General features: G+C 37.2%; 1 protein-coding gene across 4 annotated transcripts in view; it reads left to right on the plus strand.

Annotated features, from left to right (window-relative positions):
• UPF2 (UPF2 regulator of nonsense mediated mRNA decay) overlaps positions 1-26662 on the plus strand; it is a 51787-nt gene that overhangs the window by 19510 nt on the left and 5615 nt on the right. For all 4 annotated transcript variants that reach the window (XM_065743724.1, XM_065743727.1, XM_065743726.1 and 1 more), the window contains 12 exons: positions 4297-4405; positions 5533-5646; positions 6131-6247; positions 10327-10512; positions 11006-11209; positions 11795-12070; positions 13248-13431; positions 16365-16504; positions 17803-17907; positions 19169-19267; positions 19925-20092; positions 22664-22805. In XM_065743724.1, coding sequence (XP_065599796.1) covers positions 4297-4405; positions 5533-5646; positions 6131-6247; positions 10327-10512; positions 11006-11209; positions 11795-12070; positions 13248-13431; positions 16365-16504; positions 17803-17907; positions 19169-19267; positions 19925-20092; positions 22664-22805 — 1844 coding nt within the window. The remainder of the gene's footprint in view (positions 1-4296; positions 4406-5532; positions 5647-6130; positions 6248-10326; positions 10513-11005; positions 11210-11794; positions 12071-13247; positions 13432-16364; positions 16505-17802; positions 17908-19168; positions 19268-19924; positions 20093-22663; positions 22806-26662) is intronic.

Here is a 26662-nt window from a genome sequence, read left to right on the forward strand (position 1 = left end):
TCTTCCTTACAGAAATGATTGTGAGCTTGGAGATAAATTCCTTACTATAAAGAAATGTTATTCTAAACTTGTACCTTAAATAGATGCAACTTAAGTAAGAGCAATTATGGAGGAGTCGCTTTTCTTGCTCCACCTTGTCCTGGCTTTCCTCAGAGGCTGTTTTGATGCTGCTTCTGGCTCCAACTGTTTCATCATCATCTTGGATTTCCTGTTATATTTCACACTGCTTTGATTCCATTCCTTTTTAACACGGTGAGGCAGAAAACAAAGTGCTCCTTCATCGTCTTACCAGTAGGCACTTTATTAACCAATAATTTGCTTTGAAAGTAATTATTAAAAAAGAAGTTATTAATTTGTCTGTAGGACCTCCATAGACAGTATGCTTGGCTCTGAGGGCTGTTACCTTCTTGACAGTGTAGCTCTTTAATATCTGGAAATAATACTGAAACAGCTGGATCAGCTGATTTTCTTGCAGTTGTTTAATTATAAATATTTTTAAATATGAAGTATTCATATCTTAATGCTTGTTTTACATTATTTTTTTATATTCTAATGCCCTCTTTTGCTGCCTGCTCTCAAACCCATTGCACAAATAAATATAGCCACCAACTGTATGACCATCAGCCCGTTTGTGTATATCTCCCTTTTTTTCTTTTTGCTTGCATTAGCAGTGGCCATCTCTGAGTTATTCAACGAGAGCCACAGGATGTTGGCTGGGTGTTTTGTTTGGAATCACAAACAATTGCACTGAAAAAATACCAGCTGAACTGTGCCCCATTGATGCAGACAGTTTTAAAGAACAGAGTATGCTAATACTTGGTAGCTTTGTTACTGCATTTGGTAAGGGAGCAGTTCTGCTTTCTTCCTTGAAATCACCATTTATAATCCCTGTGGAAGATTTTCTTGTGTGCCTGTCCTGCATGCAATACAAGCTGCTATAAAATGCCACAAATTGATTTAGAAAAATACGGAGCTTTGAAGCAGTGTTATACTAACAGTATTTCTGTTTTGTGTATCCCTTCTCTGAGCCGTACTGACACGTCTTTATTTTCCATTACTGTTGTTGCACAGTAGCTTTTACTAATTCCAGAAGTTCTTGTAGTATCTATTCAGGATACTGTTGGAGTAGCAGTATGGGAAAGGTTTTTACAGTTATGTTTGCAATGGTTTTGGGTTCTTTTGAAGGTTAAAAGGAACAGCATCCTTGAAAGATACTGATAAAGCAGTGTATTTTCTAAATGCATTTAGTCTCCAAGCATAGTAGATAGTGTAGTCTCAACTTGGCTATTATGTTTGCAGCCATAAGAAGTTGTCTCAAAACACAGTAACATCTGTTTGGAGTGATCACAGTTTCAGGAAGTATGCAGACGTAGTAATTGCACCAAGAGCATACAAAACTTTGAAGGATGAGTGGTTAAAGAGTAGTGAAAACTCTTTAAAGTGGAAATTATTGCGTAGTTCTGCTAGGGAGCTTTCTTGCTGTCCCTTGGCCTGCAGTTGAGACAAATGCAGACTTCATTTGGCAGAGAAGGGAAGACAGTTGTTCCTCAAGTATGGGTAGATTAGGGTCAGAATACAACATCATTACTTCATTAAGTGTGATCAATTCATAACTACTCAAACTTCCAGCTTCAGTTTGAACCTGAAAATCAACAGAACAGGAAAACTTAGGGTTTTTTTTAATGCTAGTATAAAAGTGGCTTTCAGATCTTCACTGAAGAATTGATTTAAAACTAAGAATTAGCCTTTTTATTTTGTATTTTGTATATGGTTTGTACTAAAGTGACAGTACAGTTGTTTGACCAGCATTGTTTGCAGTTTTAGGAATTTATGTGCAATTCCTTGCTATCTATCTGGATTAGTTTCCTGGACAGAAACATACACGCTTCTGCATCCTGCAGTATTACTGTTTTGCTTTTTTCCTACTTCAAATTGAAGTTTAAAATAAAACTTCAATTTGAAGTTTAAGTTCTAAACTATTTAGGGAAATGCTCAAGTAAGGGTGTGGTTTCTGATTTACTTTTCTTCCCCATTCCTGTGTATGGTGATCTGTGAAACTGAACACGTATTAAGCCATGAGTTCTGTTGTGCACTGTGTGGAATTTGTCAGCACTTTAATGATGTCTGTTCTTAATTTGGAAGTTAACTACTTCAGGAGTATATAGTTCTGAGCATTCAAACTCAGACATACAAACTGCTTGTATGCCTGTCTTCTTTCAGCTCCATAATCCGAGAATTCTCAGTGACAGGGCCCTTTTTGATCAATTTAAATTGGCTTATCCAAGTTTCACTGGCTTCTTTCTTTTGCAGATAAAAATGAGAAATTTGCTTAAGATAGGGTATTCACAGCTGAAAAAACAAGTGCAGAAAGTGCTCATCTGATGGCATGAGAACTCCACAGCATCATTGTCTTTCCACTGAGTAGTGAAGGTGGCAGTTCTTACCTGTTCAAGACCTGTGAGGCCAGAGATGTAGAGTTGACTAGGTTTCTATCACAGAACTTAGGTTGTCTGCATACGGGTACCAGTAGGTGGTGCCACTATATTGCAGTCTCTCTGCTTTTGAATGCTAATTTTGCCTCCCATGGAGCAAGTGAACAGATTCAGTATCTGATGGCCAGTTTCACAATACTTGACCCAAGGCTTTTCCTTATTAGATTCCACCTATTTGGAAGCATTCACTCTTAGTATTGTACCCCATGAAGAAACCTTTTGTATTCTGTGATGAAGCAACAACAGTGCACTGTAAGACTTAATTTTCCCTCAGGTGTATTCAGTTTACAGAGATGAAATTATTAGCTCTCAGCAGGCAGCTACTTGTTCAGACTAGAATAAAACTTTGTGCTGCTTTTTAAGAGATCCCACATAGAAATTCCCTCAGTTAAAGTACACCCCCTCAATTCAGCCAGAGTCCTTTCTTAATTTAGTTCATGCATGTATGTGTGAAGTAATGAGACTTTCACTTCTGAGTTAATGGCTAAATGCTTAAAAACCTGGTAGTAATTTGTTGTAGCCAGTCATCCTTGACTGTATGTTCCAACAAGCTGAAAAAATGTAAATATTACTTCAGTTATTGATTAACAAGAGAATAAAACTGTTAAATAGGTAACTGGGATGCCTCTAATGTTTCACTAGGAGTTTTATATATTATCAGAAGGCCATGTAGCTTTGCCTTTTTCAAATGGTATGTTTTTATCCTTTTCTTCCACAATTTAAATATGGAATTCTCCCTGTTTCTTTGACATTGCCCCATTTTTCATTTTTTAGGCTTTGGTTTGAGTTCTTATCATTATTTTCTTCCTTTCTTCATGAATCCAGTTCTGCTTTGTTTCAGGGCTAGCTTTATTTTTTATTTTTTTGTGAAGTAAAGATTTTTTCCTCTTGCAGGCAATATCCAAAGTTAAGGTATTTCTCTTCAGTTATATGTAAGATGATTTTTAGCTTTTATCTCCTATTTCCAGTATTCACTGGAGTTCTGAAAATAAGGCAAAGAAAGTATTTGTTTCGTGTTTATAAGGATTTCCTAATGATATAAGACTCAAGTGTGATACCTGTGCTTGGTTTCTCTGCATTTAAAAGTGGCATATACAGAGTCATGCAAAGCAGCTCTGTTGTTCAGTCTTCTCTGAAGCAATGTCATTAATCAAGTTTAAGATCATTTATTCCATTTTTGCAGCCAGATACTCTGTAATGGGAAGAAACAAAGTACATGCTTAGGAAAATACAAGCTGCATGCCAGAATTCCCTAAAGGGAAACAGGTATAGCTATGAAAGGGTTATGAAGGAATATAACTAAGGAAGGATGAATGAAAATAAGGGAAGTTCTTAGATTTTGCAGTACTGCAATTGATGTGATTGATGGTTGAGGTTGCCACTTCACCCGCTTCACATCATCTGTTGAGATTTCCTTTATGTAATAACATTCCTATGTTTGCTTACAAGTTCACTGCCTTAAGAATAAAGGTATCCTTACCTTCCGGGTTTTGTTTGCTGTTACTCAAAACAGAACAAAAATTATCCCTCCAAAAACCAAGCAGTTAACTAATGGAGTTTACTGTAAGGGTTTCTAATTTTGTGTATTTCAAGTTATCTGAATATTCCTTGTGTCTGGAAGTTGCTTAAAGGCAAGAGGTCAAATTCCATAGTTAAAATGGTGTTTTCCATTTCCTAGTCATTCTTTTCACAAGCAAAATAGTAGCTCTACTTGTAGACATAAGCAGTTTTTTACAACCTTGAATGTAAATTGCTTGTCTACCTTATTATCTCACTTTATATAATGTGCAACCTTTGTTTGCAGGTTGGATTTGCTACCATTTTATGCAAGGCTGGTTGCCACACTGCATCCTTGTATGTCTGATGTAGCAGAGGATCTTTGTTCCATGCTGAAAGGGGATTTCAGATTTCATGTATGTCCTGTTGGTTTAGCTTTTCACATTCCATTTTACTAATTTGGTAATCATAATCTTTTGGGAAAGAATGAAGTTTTCTATCATGCAGGTGCTAATTCTCAAGTTCAGCAATATGAGCTAGAGTAGATTTCTGTTTCCTGAGCAGATTTGTTCTTAAATGCTTAATTTGTATATTGATTTTTTTTTTACATCAGATATCTGTATATATGCATTTTTGTAGTGTCTTATTTTCCATGATAAATAGTGATTAAGATAAATTGTGTAACAATTGAAAGTTGCAAATATTGTGAACTCTACTCCAATTGGAAGTGTTAGCTTTCCGTAAATTAGTAACTTGCACTGAGAATGAGAGTTGACTTAATTCTAACCAGGCCCCCATTACAAAGTTACTGTTGTAATGTAGTGGTTACTGTTGTAATACAACACTTAATTCTAAAAATGTTATAGTTTTCACCAACCAAATTTTTCGTTCCTCACAAATGGTTTGAGTTGGAAGGGACCTTTAAGACCATATCATTCCAACCCCCCTGCTGTAGGCAGGGACACCTCCCACTAGACCAGGTTGCTCAAAGCCCCATCCAGCCTGGCCTTGAATGCTTCCACTGAGAGGGCATCCACAGCCCCTCTGGGCAGCTTGTTCCAGTGTCTCACCACAATTGGATTGGTATTTTTCACTGTTGTTCCTGTTTCAATTAAGTTTGTATAATAGAATTAGTTACAGTATACAGCGTTGATTCCTTCTGTTTTCTGAGTTTTATGGCACAGCTCTGCTCTTTGTTAAACCACACTTGAAAAAGCTGCCAGTGTTCAACATCTGCTAGTAGTGATCTCAGTCATGCAGTTACTCAGTCAAAAATAATAATAGAATCTAGCCAATACTTTGCCATGGCCAAAGTGTGATGGGTGATGGTTGATATGTGCCTATAAATACAGAGATATTAATGAATTTTTGGGGGGCTCAGAGTCAGAAGGGGAAGAAGTGGAGGGATAGGTAGAGTATGAGCAACTGAGGAAATGTCAAACACTTCTGAATGCCAGTGCTACATAAGCATGGTTGGCTGAAAGCGATTTTATAAGTTGGTATTTTTGACAGCTTAAAATGAGATAGTCTTTTTTTCTTTCAGGTAAGGAAAAAGGACCAGATCAACATTGAAACAAAGAATAAAACTGTGAGATTTATTGGCGAGCTTACCAAATTTAAGATGTTCTCCAAGAATGATACTCTCCACTGTTTAAAGGTTGGTGGTTAATAGTTGTATAAATTTTGTATATGCTGATAATATGTCCCTATCATTTTTCCCATCAGGTAAATCTTGATGTTGATCTGCAGTAATTTCATTGCACAGGATGTTTTAAACCCTGGTGTCTGTTGTTACAGCTTATGAGGACACTTTTTAGAGCCATTCCAGAAATTGGAATGTTCTAATTTTATGATAATTGGGACACTTTGAATAACGCTCCCACATTTGAACATAACCCAATTGCTAATACATTTTTTTGGAAAGTAATGGTAGAGTCTCTATTTTGGATCTAGGCTATTTATGGAATCCTTTTTAATGAGATGAGTATTTCTAATTTTGTTAACAGTGATACTAATTTGTATTTTTTCCTTTAATACTATGAAACACCTCAATAGTGCAAAGTTTAGTAGCTAAAACTTACTGCTTTCTGCAGTTGAAAAAGATAGTTAATGCTTGTGGTTTTTATATAAATGCCTTCCAGATGCTTCTGTCGGACTTTTCACATCACCATATTGAAATGGCATGTACTCTGTTGGAAACCTGTGGAAGATTTCTGTTCAGATCACCAGAATCTCACTTAAGAACCAGTGTTCTTTTGGTAAGAGGAAAGTATACTGACTTATGTGTGAGGGGAGCTGTCAAGTACGAGTTAAACCAATTACTTATTTTCTGGGTTTGTGATGTGGTTTGACTTAGCAGTGTTTGTGAGCAGAATCTTTGATGTCAGTTGAAATGTTTGGGTACCAGGAAGTAAAACTCTTCATGCAAGTTTATCCTGAGTGTACAGGGAGGATAACCCCTTGAACTCTTCTAGTAAAAACAAGGTTGGTATGAGAGAAGGATGAATCAGTCTTTCTGAGATCCTGCATCCTTGTTATGGATTCGAGCTGAGGTGGACTTGCTGCATTCTAGTCTGCCCTGATGATATCAGCCTTTGCTTGTAGTCTGGTGGACTTACATCTGTTGTTACTAATAGCTTAAACAGCACTGGGTGAACTCTTGACTGCCCCTACTGTGGGAATAGCTTTCTGAGAACTTTCTGGAGAGCTCCCATTGATTGCTAAATCTGTTCATATCATCACAGAATCACCAAGGCTGGAAAAGACCTACAGGATCATCCAGTCCAACCATCCATCTATCACCAGTAGTTCTCGCTAAACCATGTTCCTCAACGCAATGTCTAAACATTCCTTGAATGCCTCTAGGGTCAGTGACTCCACCACCTCCCTGAGCAGCTCTGGGCAGCCCATTCCAGTGCCTGACTACTTTTGGAATAGTGTTTCCTAATATCCAGCCTGAATCTCCCGTGGCGCAACCTGAGGCAATTCACTTTGCCCTATCCCTAGTTACATGAGAGAAGAGGCCTGACTTAAAAGAAAAAATAAATAAATTTCTGAAACAAAATGCTATTGCACTTGAACTACAAGTACTGTATTTGATGCTATTTGTGGGAAGGTATTAGTAAATGGAACAGGACAAAATATTTTAATGGGAGATGAAGGCAGTTGTGAAACGTAGTCTCTTTGCCTTGAATAACAGTCTGCTGTTCTAAATTTGAAGAACAAGTGTTTGAAGGAAGGGATTTTAAAAATAGAGGTTCCTTATAATTGAGATAAGCATAGAAGTGTTATGCTTATGTCTAGATAAATACTGGCAAAGATTTTTAAATAATGGGCTAGTTTTGCCTTCTTTTTGTATGAATTTGATTCCTTAATTCCTTAATAACATTTCCTGTCTTGTAAGGTGATCCTAAAATTTTGTGTCCAAGACAAGACATGGTTGAAGTCCTTCAAAGGTAGACATCAGCAGGAGGAAATTGTATTAAGAGCAGCTGAAGTAGATGCAATGCAATGACTAAACCATTTTTTTAATTAGAAATCTGACTAGATGTTTTAATGTTCCTTTCTGACCTTCAAATCCTTGCGTTGTGGCAAGATTACAGATGTGCATCTGCAGTAATGAGAGCAGTCACTGCGTATGGAGGAGAAAGCAGACATAACTGTGCTCCTGGAGGGGAATAGTTGACAGGTTTAGAGTCTCATTGAAGAGGCACAGCTTTTAAAAGCTATGCAATGTCATTGTCTGTCTTCTCTTTGTATCTCCTATCTTATCAAGTGCAAACCTGTGCTTTGGTAGGTATTTCTCTTGAATCTGTAGCTTCCTTTCCTATCGTACAGAATTAGGAACTGAGCAAAATAGAGCAGCAATTGTTGCATACTTAGGTATATCGCAGTACAACCTTTTTTTCCACAAAAACACAGTTTCTTTCTGAGCCTCTTTGAACATCACACTGTTTATTGCTGTGGTGCTGTCACGAGAGGAAAAACGTAGGTAAACGAACTGCAGATCTTTGTTGCAGTGTTTTATATCTTGAAAGGAAGCAGGAATATTTCAATTTCCTAAACATTTGCCAGCTGATGGAACTACTGTGATACATTACTTATTGTTTAAAGATTCATCTCTTATCAGAGCAATTTTATTTTCTCTTAACTCTAGCGAGTCTTTCAAATTCCATCTTCTCTATGTAATTAAAAAAAAAAAAGTGGCATGACACTAATTTGGCTGTGGGGTTGGTATGTTGATAAATGGGTTACTTGAATTGCTGCTTTGGAAGGAAGGTCAGCGTTATCTTGATGTATGTTTATGTTACTTAATGATGATAAAATACCATTCTTGTGTTACACTGTTGGTTTTTTTTTTGTTTGTTTGTTTTAAGGCATATTTGTAGCTTTTGTATCAAAGAGAACACATAAGTCTTAAGAATTTTAATCCTTTAACGTATTGAATTATGCAAAATTATTTTTAAAGCTCTAAAACAATAACACTTGTTTTTTTTAAACATACAGAGCTGACACTACCCAGTAGATTAGTTCTTGAGTTGACATGTTCTGTTGATCAAATTGGGACAGTAGGAGAATACTGATTGTACAGACAGAGGGTTTGGTGAAGTAGTTACTTATAGTTAGAACTAGAACATATTAACTCACTATAAAAGTAGTGCTTCCAGTAAAGTTAAAAACTTGTTTCTGGAGCATGTGGAAGGGCAGGATAGAAGCTTGCAATAGAACATAGTAAGTGTTATGAGACAACAAACATGCTTTCTCCTGGTACACCTAGAAGAAGCAAAAAAATTTACAAAATATTCCTGTCATTACATGATAAGGTTTTGAAACTTCCTGCTTTAAGTGCCTTTTCCCTATTAAGTGTAAGCAGCACATAAAGCAGTTTCTGTTCCTGATTGCTAAAATGCTGTGCTTCTATTAACTATCTGTGCATTTTCTGCTATTTGACAGGAATTTCCCATTTGGAGAGGAACACTCTTAGGGAATCAAAGAGGAGGCCATTTGTGTCATAGAGAATGTTAAAAATGAAGTGCATTAGGGCTTGTGTCATATTGAGACCTCCCAGGCAACAGATAGACACAATCTAGGAAAATTACAGTATATGTGGTGTTACTTTTACGCAAAAGTATTCTTTGTAATGGAGTTATCAGTTGAAACCCAAAGCTAGGGAGCTGTTCAGGTGTGTTTACATCTCAGTTTAAGTGAATCACAGCCTTGAAAATGAAGCTTGGATTTGTTAGTGTTCACTAGAAAGTTCATTAGCTTGAAAAACTGTGCCTCTTCATCAGAGGTTTATATTCTTGTCATTGTTTGACTGGATTACGTGAATGGATATATGAGCATTTGTGTGTATGTGTATTTGCATCTTGGTTTGGCTTATGTTTTTGTGTGAACTGCCATATAGGTGATCTCTACTGGAAAATCAGTTTAAATCTGGTCTTTTTTTTTCCCACTGAACCATTTTTAGAGTGATTTAGGATGTACCAGTTTGATGTGCATAAAGAAATGTGGTTTGTAGAATTGCCTGCATATTATATGCACAGAATGGTTTTTTAATGTAATTAAGCTCATCTTCTTCAGCTGTAAAAATCATCAGCTTAGAGCTACTGCTTGTTTTTGTACAGAATTTTAAGATCTAAGAAATTTTTGAAAGGCAGAATCTTTTAGGTTTATTTAAGTATCTTTAAGTATGTATCCAAAATGAATTACGGAGAAAAGTTTATATTCAGTGAGGGAAATGAGGACATCCTAACAATTGGTGTTGACATATATGATAAGTTTTGGTTTGTCTCGTTCTTTTTCCCAAAATATTCCTTTGTGGTAGATGCTGTTTTCTGTGTGGTCTGTTCTGCTTTGGTAAACAGCAACATGGAAAATTCCTGTGAAACCAACAGTACAAACTTTCAGGAGATGCATATTGTTGTATGAAATAGGTTGGTGTTCTCATGTTGTTACACCATGTGTGTCAAGATACCAGTATTTCAGCAGCATTAGATTAGACATGCTTAATGAGATGAACCACTGCATTCAAAATACTGTTTTACTGAGCTAAGCAATAGCATTTACATTTCAAGTGAAACTGTAACTGAGTTTCCAGAAACGTTTCTTTGTGGTTATACTTCATAAAAGTAGAGCTTGTAAAGAGAAATAATGTTGATAATAGCATAGAATCATATCATCTATGCTTTCTTTTCGTCTCTCCAGTCAAGCTTTTAGATCCCTTTTTGCAATCTTTTGTTTGCTTTGTCCTAAACTTAACTATAACAGGCTTGAAAAATAGCTTGAGAATGTAGTAGATCAACATCGTTAACTGATCATTTTCAATTATTTCCAGGAACAAATGATGAGAAAAAAACAAGCAATGCATCTTGATGCACGATATGTTACAATGGTAGAAAATGCCTATTACTACTGTAATCCTCCTCCAGCTGAAAAAACTGTGAAGAAAAAACGCCCTCCCTTGCAGGAATACATTCGTAAGCTTCTCTACAAGGATCTCTCAAAGGTCACCACAGAGAAGGTAAATCTTCTTGAAATCTTTTATAGAGGGGCTGCTGAAAGTGATATACCATAAAATTTTGAAGGTTTGGGAATGGTGATTTTTCTTAAATGCAAGGAATTTGAATCACTTTGATGTCTCTTATTGTTAAGATTTTGTTTCTTCAAATTCAGAGATAGACTTGCATACTTCACATCAAGTGCTGAACAAACAGAATGAAATAAGAATTCTTGTGCTGAATATCTTGCATTCAGAGTAAGAGATAAAAGATGACAGTTCATTACAGACCATAAGAGCAAGGAAATATGGACCAGTTTGATTAGTAGCTAGAGTTCAGCTGCATCTATAAAGTTTTCTGTAGCTGCTACAGATGTAGAAGATGTTTGAAGAATCGAATTGTTTGCGGGTGCTTATAGGAATTTTCTTCCATTTGTGTGTGTGTGGGGGGGATAACAATGAATATTTTGATATTTTATATGGCAAAATGTTAAGCTTGTCTTAAAATTTTGCTTAGGTCCTGAGACAGATGCGGAAGCTGCCTTGGCAGGATACAGAAGTAAAAGATTACGTCATATGCTGCATGATCAACATCTGGAATGTGAAGTATAATAGCATTCACTGTGTAGCCAACCTCCTAGCAGGGCTGGTCCTTTACCAGGAAGATGTTGGAATTCATGTTGTGGATGGAGTGCTAGAGGATATTCGACTCGGAATGGAGGTATAAGAATTAAAGTCAAGATTAACCTATACATATCTACTTACATTGGAAGGAGGACAGTAACAATCCTATTTAAGTGAATTATTCTATTCTCTTTCGTATGACTTCTCTACCCATCTTTCAATTGCTTTCTTTATGTAGGTTCGTTTAAAAACTAATAATAAGAAAAAGAAGTCTTTGAGAGGTTCTTAAGACAGTTGTTTTCCTCCTTTATCATAACTGAGGATGTGCAGTTTGTCCTTGCACAGTATGGTCAGATTGCTGGGGCTGAGTCACTTGAGACTACTCCATATTTTGACAGTTTATAATTGCAGTTCTCTGGGCAGTAAAAAATATCTTAAATTTCTGAAAAAAAAGTATGTTAAATTTGTATGAACATCTATAGTAGCTACTTGCTTACTAGCTCTCATAATTGTCTTCATTGCTTTTTAGTTTTGTGTAATACGTGTAGCTTGTATTGTGATGAATTTTATCAGGTATTTATACTGCTTTTGTCTTATACAAAAACAAACAACAGAATCTTTGTGGCTTTGTTTTTATGGCTTCATGGCAAGATGTTTTTGCTTATTTGTTTCTTTCATAAAGGTTAACCAGCCAAAGTTCAACCAGCGGCGCATCAGCAGTGCCAAGTTTTTGGGGGAGCTTTACAATTACAGAATGGTGGAATCAGCTGTAATATTTCGAACTCTGTATTCATTCACATCTTTTGGTGTGAATTCTGATGGTAGTCCTAGTCCACTGGATCCTCCAGAGCATCTTTTCAGAATCAGACTTGTATGTACTATCCTTGATACCTGTGGGCAGTATTTTGACAGAGGATCCAGCAAACGAAAACTTGATTGCTTCCTTGTATACTTTCAGGTATTATAAACTTCCGTTCCGTACATTTCTTTAACAAGTGAATGCTGCTCAGCCTGTTGCTTATTTCTCTTGATTGTTCTCTACTTTTAGTAGACAGGAAGGACTTGAAACTGTTTTATTTTAAAAGAAAAGTGTATGTTCGTACATAGATGTTACTGTTGCTCCAGTAGACTTGGCTAGCAGTTGATTGACAGAAGATTTAGGTGTGTCATTTAGGGTGTGTCAGTGAGTAGAAAAATGGCCTGACAGAAACACTATGAAATCCAATGGAGGTAAGTATCAGGTCTTGCAGATGGGATGGAGTAGCATTGTGACTGCAGTCAGGTAACAACTACCTAGAAAACAGCTTTGCAGGAACAGTCAAACTTCCTAGACTACATGAACAGAAGAGTCTGTTCTGCATCATTGTAGTTTGCTTTTGAACTTCATCACTATGTTGCCTTGGCAAGAGTGTAACCAGCAGATTGAAAAAAGTGATTTTTATTTGATTTTTTACTTTAACTTGGTGCTTGAAGCTGCATCTGAAACATTTCCTTCTAGCTGAGGGTTGTAAAGTTACTATTGGTCCTTCATTTTCTGACACAATTTTGGCAGCCCCTTTGTTTTCAGATTCAACTGTGATATTCTCTTTCTTGAGTCAGATTTAAGTTTTACATTTCCATTGTAACTTCAATACTATTCTTTTTAATAAAGTGAGCTGGATGATAAATGAGTTTATGGTACTACAGTCTTAAACATTTTGTAATATTTACTCCACTCCCCCCTTCATAATATGCTCTGGGTGAAATTAATTGTCTTGGAAATAGATGCAGGAAGAGTTCAAAAGCTGGACAGTTGCAAAGTGTCATCTCTGTAAAAAATAAAAAAATAAAATAATAATAATAATAATCTATCTTTAGAAGGCACCTTCCTTACCAGTGCTTTTTGTGCTCAGGTGTCATACTTAGAGTCATTATAATGAAATAAGTATATCGTTAATATTTATGATGTCCAGCATTGTCAGTCATAATTTAGTGATCACAAAATATGGAGCAGTTGTGTGAAATAGAGGAGTGATGTGAAATCCTTTTGTGTTTTCTATTGTACAAGTGTGTGACTAGGTATTATGATCTTGGTAAGTGAAATTGTTTATAAATGCCAGTGTGTGTACAACTGAATTGAATATTTTGTATTCTAGAGGTATGTCTGGTGGAAGAAAAGTCTGGATGTCTGGACAAAAGACCACCCATTTCCTATAGACATTGACTATATGATTAGTGATACACTGGAACTCCTCAGACCAAAGATAAAGCTCTGCAGTTCTCTGGAAGAAGCTATCAGACAAGTGCAGGACTTGGAACGAGAGTTCTTAATAAAACTAGGTAAGAGAACGAGCATTAGGAATTGTATATTTCTTAAGGTTTTCATGATGAGGATGGGTAAGTATTGTTGTTATCATTATATGATATTTTTATTATCCTGATAAAAGCTCTTCTCCCTTATTTGCACTTTTGTCATGTCCCTGGAAATCATATAATTTCTGTAACTCTTGTACGAGGGAGTTTTTAAAAACAAAAAATGAAAAAACATAAAACCACTTTGTATTTAGGTATTACCTGATACAAAAAGCAGGCAGCAATTGTAGCTTGTTGATGGCTGAGCGCTGACAAAGGCCAATTTAGTCCTTCTGGTAGATTGGTTGCTTGCACCTCTTGTTCCTTCCCAAGTCTGGGCTTGACAAAAGCTGCTGTTGTCAAAGTAAGCACCAGTGTAAGATTGCAGTGGAAGAGGTGTGTTCAGGTACTTGAATCCTTAGGTTTCTCCTGGAGTTAATTTTGGATGGGTTTTATGTTTCAGTAGAGACTGAGGGATGATTTACTTGATTGGATGATTAAACTTTTTCTTTGAGATATCTGTCAGTGAAGTTGAATGGCAGCCTGTAGTTCCTGTGCACACTACAGGAATATGTTTCTAAATCTTGCTCCAGGTATGTGTCAAAAATCACTTCATTTCAGGAAAAAATGGTAGGCTTGCAGAGCAGCTCAGCAGATCAAAAGAACTGATTAGTATTTGTTTAAAACTACTGGCATTACATCAACTTTAATGCATTTTGTAGCTAGCCTTTCTCATTAGTTATTGTGAACTACTATGCTCATTTCTCATTATACAGAGTTGTGTTTTAATACTCAGTTTTTATTTGAAGACCAGCTTCTTCATGACAAGCTTTTATATTTAAATTTCACATGCCAATTATAGCCTTTTAAGCATGCCGTGTGGGCAGACAACTTGAATTTTCAGAATATCCTTTAATCCACTGGGATGACTTTGTGTAATTCCCAGGTAAAAGCATTACAACTTACATTTTAAGATGCATTTATATCTTTAATATGCTGGTTGTTTAATTAGCATGCCTTAAAATTATCTAGGTGGTAACTGAAACACAGAAATTTCCTTATGGTATGATCTAAATTACTATGTTTTGTGCTCTCAAGATGATATGCACTGAGTTCCAAGTTACTTCCTACATAAATTGTTATATGCTTTTGCAAGGCACTCCTTTGTACAGATGATAAGAACTTCTGTTCTCCGAGTTGCTGTGCTGTAACTGAATTCAGTATAGTTAAGTGTGTCTGGGGGAGATTTGCTTACTGAGTGTGAGCCAGTACTGGAGAACAACATTTTATTGTGCTTGTTCTGGCACCAGCAAAATCCATCAACAGTCCAACCTTTTAAAAAGGGACCTCCCTCTTCCCCTCCCCGCCCCCTACTGAAATGTGCTGTTTTTGTGATAACTATTTACTTGCCAATAAACTTCTGTATAAGCTGAGATAGTTGCAGGTCCTGCTATTCAGAATGTTTGATGTTGGTCTCAGGTAGGTCGTCATCTGTCTTTCTGCAGGCAAGGCTATGGTGATAGATGTAAGCTTGTCTGCAGGAAACCAGAGTTTTTTCTTACCTTAGTAAAAGCTTTAATGAAGCTACACTTCATGATCTGTTTGTTTCCACAACAGATTGGCCCATGAACAACAGTACCGAGAACGTGTTGTGCTAAAGATCACAACATGCTTTGATTTTTTTTCAATCCCAAGTGTAACTCAAGACAGAAGAGTGAGGTAGTGTATTGCATACAGACCTTGAGTTGGAGTTTGGCTGTTTCCTGTACCACTCTGGTGGTTCTTTGTTTTTTTGCTTTTGTACTGAGAGTGATTCAGAAGAACCTCTTGCATAGTTACAGAACAGCATGGATTTTTGAAGAGCACAGCATTTATAAAAAGGAGAAAAAAGAGTGCTTTGAAACCTCTGCCCTATGAAGAAAAGTTGTGTGTGTGTATTCACACAAAACCGAAATCTTAACTGTCTGTCATATACCCACATACACAATACATCTCATTTCTAATATTTTGTCTCATTGGAGCATAGCTGCAAAGGTTCACCTTTTCCTAAAGCTGCTCTTTGTGATCTTAACTGTCACCTTTTGAGATCTTGTGGAGACCAGGCTGTGTGTGTGCATATTGAAATTCTCAGAAGCATCTGGAGGCGGAGCAAACAAACCCTCTGGTATGCCCCCAAACTGCTTGTCTATTCAGAATCTAAACCTCTGGTTAAGGATTGCATACTGCTGCATTTGTTCTCTGTGTGGCACAGAATGAATGAGGAATGCCCCAAGCACAGATGTGATGTGTTCACTTGCTGCCCAAAATCTTCAAGCTGACAGTCAACCCTAAGTGTGTGGTTAGGAAGATTTCAAAGTATGTATGTGAAACTGTATGGCAACTGTATTGACTCCTTAGGAAAACCTTTGAAAAGTGACTCGCTTGAATTTGCTGTGCTCTGGAAGGCTGACATCAGCATCACATTCTGTTTGATCCAGCTGTGGTCCTCTGGAGGACTTAGTGTAGGTTAACGTGGGGAAAAAAAGATTTAGAAGATTGAATGAAAAAAATGGTATGCGCTAAGGTTTGTTCTGTTCTGTAGTGGGTGGCTTAATTTTTGCAATAGTCATTTTCTTAAAAAAAAAAAAAAAAAGCACCAAAAACCTCTACTTTTCTTCCTAAGTATCAGAACCATGCTCAGTTCTTAAGTAACTTCTCTGAAAACAATTCCAGTAAAAATATATCACTGTGTTGCACACTGAACTGCTGACAGAAGCTAAGACTTTTCACTACTTTAGGAATGGTATAGGTGAGAGGTATTACACTGAATGTATAGGGAGTTGCATTTCATTCCTTGCACACTCAATCAGATCTTACACTTCAGTGCAATTTCAGTAGTTTTGGTTTTTTTGCAATGTCCTAATTCTTTCTTCAAATTGCAGGGCTTGTGAATGACAAAGATTCCAAAGACACCATTGCAGAAGGAGAGAATCTGGAAGAGGATGAAGAAGAGGAAGAAGGTGGAGCAGAGACAGAGGAACAATCTGGAAACGAAAGCGAAGTCAATGAGCCAGAAGAAGAGGTGAACTTAATAATTTACCTCATCTTTTGTGAAAAGAATGAGTAATTTTGATACTTCTATTTTATGTTGATACTTTCTGAAGCCCTGATATGTCACAAGTTAGCAGGTGAAATAGGGATGTGCACAACCGTGTCAGTACACTGTGGGTATCTATGTCCTATTTTTCTGTGTACAGAAAATGGAAAGCAGCATGTCTGAGACTCCACAGAAATTGATAGAAACTTGAACTGTAAATTTTACTCAGGTGTGTGTGCTGCTCTTCAGCAGGAGGGTGCCTCTGCTATTTTGGTGTGATGTGTTCAGATCGTTGTCTTTAGCTATTGTAGAAGCAACTTCGTTGACTGGATGTCACAGCAGTTGTGTAGAGAAAATAACAGGTGTTCAAAGTATGCCAACATAATATGAACTAATAAGATTTATGGAGAGTAACGACCTTCCTTGTTTACTGTGCCAGTAATCTTTAGAATCAAAAGTGATGTAGCCAATAAAAAAGCAGACATGTACATAAAAATTCTAACTTGTCACTATGACACAGCAAAGTTGACATGATAATGTTAGTATTATGATAAAATCAAGGAAATAGGCAACACTTTTTCTCCTATGTTCGAGTTGATTAGATTTACTCATAAGCTGTCTTCCAGTTGATGACTCTCAGCATTGAAGCTTATGAAGTTTGGCTGTTTTGTGGTTTTGCCCACAGATTAATAATATCATTAGAATTATGAATGTTTGTTTGAGAATAGGAAAAGGGACCTTTTGAAGATCTTGTCTAACTACCCTTGCTCAAAGCATGCTCACCTACAGCTGGCTGCCCAATACAGTGTCCCAGTTCAGTTCTCTCTGATGATGGATATTCTGCAAACTCCAGGCAACCTGTTCAAGTGATTAAAGACAACTGGAGAAAAAAAAGAAACAGCAAAAATTCCCACTGCCAAAGCTCATGAAAATGCTAAGTAAAGCTAGCTGAGATCAGACTGTAGATGTGCTCAGGAACAAAAGAAGTCCAATGTTTACTAAAACTGAACTGAACAAATTCAGATGGAGGTAGATTCAGAAAGATGCAGTAATTGTAACAGTAACCAAATGCAAGTGGCTTGCTTTGTTTCTTGTTTTCCTCTAAGTTACATACATGTTGGGCTGCTTTTATTGTTGGAAATGAACATCACTGTGTCAATGAAGATTGTATACAATCAATTACATAAAGTCTTGTATTCCTCAGAAAGCAACTGATGGTGTAACTTTCTATCTTAAAAACAGTTAAAAAATTGTTCTCAAATAATTAACATTAAATATTTCAGGAGGGCTCTGACAATGAGGAAGAGGAAGGCGAAGAAGAGGAGGAAGAAAACACTGATTATCTTACAGATTCTAATAAGGAAAATGAAACAGATGAGGAAAATACAGTATGTATTGTTGCTTTAGAAAAGTGATTTATGCCACTTTTTCTTTTCTGAATGCTTTTTAGCCATAATGTAATTGGGAAAACACAGCAAGAACGCTTCTTAGTATTCTTACAAATACATTTTACATCTTCTGTATTTGCAAACTTTCACTATTAGCTTCTGAAAGTACTCAGGCAATTAACTGTATTCCAACATGCTTTCACAGGACTGTGTATTTTCAGAGGTAGCTAGACTGGAAAAGATTGCTTAAGTGATGGTTTTGCAATACCTGCAGTGGTAGCAAACTGGTATGGTGCAAGGTAAACTAGTTAGTCTGCTCCCTGTCTCAAAACTGAAAAGGCTACAAACCAAGATGTGCAAAATGCCTAAAATACAGATTTTTGGAATGGCAAATTGTAATGTCTATAGCAAAACAACCTGAGTAAGCCTAAATTGTAGTACTGATCATTATAAAACAGCATATTGGGGTGATAGCTTTAGAAAGTAGCATATAAAAGCAGATGTTGTAATCAGACTTGTTAAATTGATGATCAGAAGAGAATAAACTTCAGCACTGCTTACAGCAGAGGGGCAAGCAGCATTGTTTCCAAAAGCTGAAATGAGTGTGGTGGGTTCATCCAGCACTGTGGATGGTGGCTTTTAACTTGGTACTTGCCTGCTGTTTTAACTCTTAAGGCATTGGAACATGTACTGACAAATGGTGTTCATGACATCCTGCTGCCCTGCAGAGTCCTGGTTTCGGTTTTAGGTGTTGCTGACTAAGAAAGTATTTCTTTACCTGCTCAGCTTTGTGTTGCGTTTTGTTTCACTTGAAGGAAAAAAAAAGTTATTTTTCCAAGTGGTGAACTATACCAAGAGTATAATACCATATAATGATTTTCTTGTCACGTTGTGCTTTTCCAAATACAAATGAGGAATGAAATTTGACTAACTTCATGGACTCCAAGGAAAAATTACTTAAATTGTGTTGGGAGTAGAGTCTTCCTTGTATTGTTGTCATACCTAGATTTGTATAATCTTATGTATGCACGTGCTGTATGTTCAGAACAGTATGAGTGGCCAGCCTTCATAATGGTTGGTGCAGCTAGTGTGTCAGAAAATATTTCTTTAAGAAAACAATGCAGGCTAAACCATTTTTTTTAACATAAAACTTTTGTGTATGTCTTGGAAGCAGTGACAATATATTTTACTTCTAGACTGAATCTTTGTATTTCTGATATTGATGTAACAGCATTTTTTTTTTTTACCCCCATTGTAATAGGAAGTAATGATTAAAGGAGGAGGACTTAAGCATGTCCCTTGTGCAGAAGATGAGGACTTCATTCAGGCATTAGATAAAATGATGTTGGAAAATCTTCAGGTATAAATCTCATTTTCTTAAGATAACATAGCTGTAGAACTCTGTTTTTAAGTAACTGGGTGATTAATGCGTAACTAGTACTACTAAAGAATGATTTTTTTTCCTTGTGACCTCTCTTCTGCAATGGATGTGTTTAGATAAGTAGCTTTCAGATATTTAATAGTTTGTCCAGTGAATGTGACGTGCTCACGGGTTTTTTATTGGGTGAGTAACTGTATCAGATATTAGGTAACACTTCTTTACTGTAAGCTACACAAGCCTAGCTTATAATAGGTCTAAAATGTAGCTGCACTTAATTTTACATAAGTGCTGTATAGGGTTGTCTGTCACATCAGGTAAATATTTAAGTACTGTGAACCCCGAATCCAGGATTACATTAGTAGTATGCAGCAAAAATATTCCTGAATATATAATGCTCTCTCTCGAGTGTCCAGTCAAGGCTCTAGATCGTTTTTCCTTCAAAGTTATTCTGTCCCTGTAACTCCTTCACAAGCAAGGAAATCAAAGGAAAACGCAGTGAAGCCTTGTGAATTTATTTATATGTACTCTGCATTCTTGGAATGTTAAACTTTATCTCAGTCATAAAAGATGCGAATGTTGCAGACTTACTGACATTTTAAGCATTTATCATTTATGCCATGTACTTCCTTTTAATAGCAACGAAGTGGTGAATCAGTTAAAGTACATCAGCTGGATGTTGCTATTCCTCTACATCTCAAAAGCCAACTGAAGAAGGGTCCCCCACTTGGAAGTGGGGACGGAGAGTCGGAGTCTGGAGACACCATGCCCTTTGTCATGTTAACTCGAAAGGGCAACAAACAGCAGGTGAGGCACTGTGTCAAGTAGAAGTTCTCCTTAAAAAGGGAAGGGGGGAATATCTTTCACTTTTTAAGCCATAGTACAACTTTGAGAAACGGCATGTTTTATTTCATCATATTCTCAGAAGAGGGTTCAGACCTCTTAATTTTGAAATACAGAGAATACGTAGTTCCTTGGAATACTTGTTTGTTAACAGGAATCAAGTGTAACAATTCTTTAGTTAAATTGCACTGTTACTAATTTTGTTTACTGATTATACTTAACTGGGACAGCAGGGTGTTTTATGTCTATTAAATGTTGTTGAAGATAAACACAAACAGTTGGCAGACTGACACTGGAAGTTTTGAGGATAGGGAAAGAAAAGGCAAAGGAACATCCTAAAATCTCAGGTTCTTCAGGTATTGTTGAAAACACATTCAGCTTCAAATCAACATTTATAGTGTTAGCTGAATGTCATATTCTAAGTAACAGTCTATTGGCTGAGTCTGTTCAACTTGGAAAACAGTCATTATCCCTGAAGGCTCTGTTAGGGGAATCTTCTAGAATGAACTGGTTGAATTTCTCAGTGGAACTCAGGTGGAAATGAAACCATCTCTATGATTCTGTGAAATCTTTTTTATTTAAAAAACAAATTAACAAAAAACATCCCTTGCTTCATGCAACCAAACACATTTCTCTTAGCTCTTTTCTCATGTGTATGTTTGAATGTTGCTAGGTCAATAAATGCACGATATACAAATAAATACTTTATGCATATGTATTTCCTTAAAGGGATTTAGAGAACTCTGAAACAAACAAACAAAAAAAACCCTGCAAGGTTTGGCTTTGTCAGGGTAATTAACTGGGAGTTGTCTGGAGTTTCCAACAATTTTGGGATCTTCTCACTCTGAGGGGAAAATATTGCTGGCATTCTGTGGCTTGAAAAAGAAAGCAGAACTTGTTCAGGAGCTTTCCCTCCTTCTTCCCCCACTATTTGCTTTTGGGAGTAGGCTCTTCCTGCCAAAACTCCTCCAAGTGTTTCTAGAAATGTTTTAAAAAGGGAAAAAAAAAAAAAAAGTCTGGACTAGTAGACTACTCCAGTTCTTGAGTCAATGAAAGGCTTCTTTGTCCACAGTTTTGCATTCAGAAAAAAAGTGCTGCCTATTTTTCTGTTAAAACTGACTAGTAAGCAGGAAAGAAGAGGTGGAGTTGGAAATAATTGTTTCTTTTAAAATACTGTTTTAACATCTGTGAGCAGAATGTGCACTGAGTTTTGCAGTACTGGATACCTATTTTATTCATAACTACCAGCTGTGAGCTTTCAGAATTCTAAGCACAGGCAAAAGGATTATTCAGATAACCTGGATGGATGAAAGTAATTTCTTATCCTTACCATGAATCACATGGTAAGCATCACCACCTCACTACAATGTCAGCCTACTGATTTCCTATCATTGAGTTTGATCTCTGTGCTCTTTATTAAAGGTAGAGCTGCATCACGGAATCTTAGCTGTTAAGGAAGTACTTAGGTTGGCAAGAGTATTGGGTAGACCAGTCTTACAATAGATGTCCTGTCACCTACAGTAAAGTCGTGTGGCAAAACCAGCAAAAGTAGTAGCAGTAGAAATGAACATGGTTATTGGAAATCAGACTGTAGCATTGGCATCGTCTGTTAGCCACAAAACATGAGAAAACAAGGGGAAATAAATATTGACATCCTAAGGGATGAGATCTGAGATGTAATACTGTTTGATGTTTTTGAAATTGTCCAAGATTTGTGCCAGGTGGATACGAACATGGGTGAGTGGGGTGAATTTAAAATGTTCTCCTCTGGAAATAAAAGCTCGATAAAGATATCTTCCCTGTACATCTCTCAAAAACCTCAGTTGTAGTTTTCAGACAGCACTTCTGAGGCAGTAGTTCCAAGCTCACCTTTAAAGTAATGTAAGACAGATGCAATGCATTGGTTGTGCGTATGCAGGTGTTTGGTATGTTGGGGTGGAGAAAACAAATTTGATACCACAGTTCTCTTGTGACCAAGGAGAAGCTAGAATAAATCACAAAAAGAAAAGCACCGACCAAGATGTGTTGAAGGATATCTGAAATCTTTAGAACATTAGATGTGTTTTCACAAGGGATAAAAGTAGAAATTCTACTTGCAGACTTCATCTCTTTGGAAGTTAGGTAACTTCAGAGTAAGAGGCAGCTGTTTTGAACTGGCTGTGTTTCTATCTCAAGACAAGTGTAACTCAGTGTAGGACTGTGTATAGTGAGGCTTGCATCAAAATAAAGAAATAAAGCCTATAGCTGCGTGTTCCCAGTGAAAGTTAAATCAAACTTGTTCCTATAAATACTGTGGTGTAATCTTCTCTTGCCTCTGCTGTGTGCCTTTAGAGTATCTGAATACCTTGTAAGGAAAAAAAAAAAAAAAAGGAAAAAACCCAATGCTTTTCAATAGGAGCTTCTGTACAGAGTATCTCATCATGGTGATATGGAAATAACAGTTACTCTTTTGGCTTTTTTCCTGTGGGGTATGGCTTTGGGTTTTTTTGTTGTTGTTGTTCTATGATGGGCACTTAAATGTATTTTCATTTGCAGTTTAAGATCTTGAATGTACCAATGTCTTCCCAACTTGCTGCAAACCACTGGAACCAACAACAAGCTGAACAGGAGGAGAGAATGCGGATGAAAAAGCTCACTTTGGATATCAATGAACGCCAAGAACAAGAAGACTACCAGGGTAAGAAAATAAGGGTGTACTTTGTTTTTATCTTCAGAAGATCTGCAGAAATACCCGTGATAATTAGCAGTACAAATTCCAAATATTCATTTGTTGCACTTCATGGAAAGCCTGTACTGTGGTTCATCGTTTGCTATGTACTCCCTCTACTCTGTGCTCAAAAATTCCTGCAGCTCTTTCATCAAATGAAGTTTTAAAGTAGGTCTCAGTAAGTCTGAACATTTCTGTTTAGTTTGGAAGAGTAGAAGAAATGGGATTACTGTTTTCTTTAATAAAAATAAAAAAAAAACCACAATTAATCTGTTTATGGCACTGTCTCAGTTACTGGAAGAGAATTGAGGTGGATGCAAGAAAAATTAATTTTGTACAATTAAAGCTCTTGTTTTTCTAGGTATAAATAGAAAGTATTTTGAGTCTTGAAATTAAGATTTGAAAATATGAAGTGGTAACATCTGCCTAATAAATAGAATCTGTTGCTTCAGCTTCATGTTGATAAATGCTCTAGAAGCTCTACAAATCCAGAGCATGGGAAGAATATATTAACAAAATTAGTTTCATACAAATATGTATTCTTTTAAAGGCTGCATAGACCAAGCATTTTGGAACATGGGCAAATGGAAACAGTTAATACCACAGATTCTATGTAGCCCCTAAACCTGTGCACTTGGTATGTTTGGCTTTGCTTCAGGCTCAACTTTCCTTGGCTTACTCAAACAGCAAACAGAGTCAAAACAAATAAAATCCATGGTATGCAGTTCTTATGGTTTGCTTTCTCATTTAACGTCTCTGAAGTTCCTGCTCTTTATTTCTTTTTATTGTAAAGATGTTGCAATCTGGTGGTAATCACAGGATGAGTAGTTAATTATCAGGAAATCTCATTTAATGTATTTAGTGAAAGGTCATTATTCATCACAGAATGGAAAAATTTAAATTAAAGCAGCTCTAATTGGAAAAAAAAAAGTCTCCATAATATCAAACCATGGTATCTAACACTTCATCCTGGGTTTTGATAGTGCAAGAACTAAGCATGTGATCCTCAAAGGAGGTATTTTTTCCAAAGCAAGTGTCTACAGAGCTCTGAAATTGTAATACAATACATTAGTATTAAACATCATCCTCTGCTTACAAACTTTTTTCCAAGGCACTTGTCTTTTGTAAAGCCCCCTTGTGAAAAAGGAACAGTGGATGTCAGAATTACTCTCAGGTGTTTTTTTTTCTAATGAGTTTCCTTCATTAATGATACTCCTGCTACTTTTCTAATGGTCAGCACATTTGGTTTATTTTAACTTACCCTATGAATCTGTGGGTGTCTTTAAAAATCAGTCTGTTTAATTTATTATTTTTTTGTATCAGTGCTTCTTGTCCAAAAAAGGATCACATTCATATTGTTATAATGAAATGAATTAGGCAAATGATATTTATAGATAACCCTCAATAATTTGGGTCTGGTCTTGTTCAATACCTTCATCAATGACCTTGTTGGGGGAGTAGTGTCCACTCTCAGCAAGTTTGCTGATGATACAAAGTTGGGAGGAATGGCTGACACACCTGAAGGCTGTGCTGCCTTTCATCGAGACCTGGACAGGCTTTAGAGCTGGGCAGGAAGAGACTGGATGAGGTTTAACAAGAGAAGTGGAGAGTCATACCTAGGGAGGAATATCCGCATGCATCGGTACAGGTTGGGGGATGAGCTGTTGGAGAGGAGCTCTGAGGAGAGGGACGTGGGTGTCCTGGTGGATGACAGGCTGGCCATGAGCCAGCAGTGTGCTCTCGTGGCCAAGAAGGCCAATGGGATCCTGGGGTGCATTAAGAAGAGTGTGGCCAGCAGGTCAAGGGAGGTGATCCTCCCCCTCTGCTCTGCCCTGGTGAGGCCTCACCTGCAGTACTGTGTCCAGTTCTGGGCTCCATGGTGCAAAAAAGACGGGGATCTCCTGGAGAGAGTCCAGTGGAGGGCTACAAAGATGATAAAGGGTGTGGAGTGCCTCTCTTATGAAGAAAGGCTGTGAGAGATCTAAGTCTGTTCAGCCTTGAGAAAAGAAGACTCAGAGGGGATCTGATCCACGTCTATAAATACCTAAGGAGTGGGAGGCAAAGGGACAAGGCTGGACTCTTCTCTGCAGTGTGATAGCACTCACAGGTAATAGGACGAGGGGACATGGCCACAAACTGATGCATAGGAAGCTCCACACAAGTGTGTGTGGGAACGTCTTCACAATGAGGGTGACAGAGCACTGGCACAGCTGCACAGAGAGGTGGTGGGGTCTCCTCCTCTCGAGATATTCAGGACCCACCTGGACACCTGCCTGTGCAACCTGGTGTAGGGAGTTGCTTTGGCAGGGAGGCTGGACTAGATGATCTCTGGAGGTCCTTTCCAATCCCTCCAATTCTTTTGTTTTTAGATTTTCTTTTGAGAATTTCCTTTGTTCTTAGACTTTTTTTTTCTTTCGAGGTGCTGTGTGTAAAGCTTTCATACAAGGGAAAAATTAACAGTGAAGAAATAGCTTTTCCTGTAACTGATGTCAATTTTAAATAGGATTCATTTCTCTTGTTTTTTTGTTTACGTGGCTGACACACAAAGGAAAACCAAACTGGAAAAGATGTTTTAGTCCAACAGATTACACAAGTCAAGTAAAGTCAAGTAGCATTCCTGTTTAGAGCTATCTGTGTGTGTGTGTACATGTATTTTATAATATATGTGTGCTTATTGAAATGTTGTGCAGTTGATTCTTCCTTTTGAGGAGTCTCCTTGCCTGTAACAAGTTGGTACGTATATACGGACATGAAAGAAGGAGTTGGTATTAAAACTTCTGTTTCAAGCTTTGAAGTTACTATGGGAGTTAAAACTCCTAAAGGAGTTCCTCAAGATTGTCCTATGTACCTAACCTATGTAAATGAAAAAAGCCATGAGTGAAAATCCACCTGTATGAAGTACTTCAAAGTGCTATTAAAGAAATTATATTTGGTAATGCTTATTATTATTGTTACAGATTCTAATGTAGATGTGTATTTGGTACCAGCTGACTGAATCAGATGCTTTGTCCCTGGAAGATGGGCAGCCTAGCTAGTGCATTGTGTCATACTGCCATTTCTTCTTTGTCTACTCATTTACACCGTTTCTCACTTACTGACTTTTCACTGAGTCTACTGATATTGTTTCTCATTTTGTAAATGATGATAAAATCCCATGAGTCTCCAGTTCTGACTCGTGCAAGTCTTTGGGAGAGTGGTGGAAGTTTGTTTCGTACAGATGATGACTGTGTGTCTGCAGTTCCAGATTGGAGATTAGCAGAGATTAGAGAACCAGACAGAGCAGACTTTGAAACATATAATCTGTTTAACAGCTTATTCCACTTTTCCCCTTTATTTATTCCATCTGTTTGCTGAGCAATGAAGAGTCTTGCACAGGTAGACTGTCAGAAGTATTTCTGTTTGATGTATGGATAGAGTTGCTGCAAAGGTTCCTGCCGTGCATTTGTAATTATTTTGGATACTAAATGACCATTAACTTAGTCTTGTAAAGAGTAATCTTTACCTTTTACAAAAATGAAATGGAATCTTGCCAAGTGCCAGTGCATCATGCTTTCACCTGTCTTGATCTGCCCAAAAGTTGGGTACCCAGAGCTGAACTGGGTGCTGCGACCTCTTCCTGCATCCACCTGCTTCTTCCCACTGGTCACAGAGTGAAGAATCCCAGCCAGGAGACAGTTGGTGTAATGTAGGTCAGCTGAGCCACCCTCCTCAGGTGTCTGCCTTCTCTGTAAAAGGATCCTATTAGGGCTACTTTAGGCAGAGACCTGACTTCTAGATGCTAATTTAGGACAAGTTTCTCACTGAGGTTTTTAATTGAGAGCAACGTT

The sequence above is a fragment of the Cyrtonyx montezumae genome, unplaced genomic scaffold (genome assembly GCF_038088225.1).
Source record: "Cyrtonyx montezumae isolate F1298 unplaced genomic scaffold, pur_monq_1.0 scaffold_3, whole genome shotgun sequence".
Classification (NCBI taxonomy): domain Eukaryota; kingdom Metazoa; phylum Chordata; class Aves; order Galliformes; family Odontophoridae; genus Cyrtonyx; species Cyrtonyx montezumae.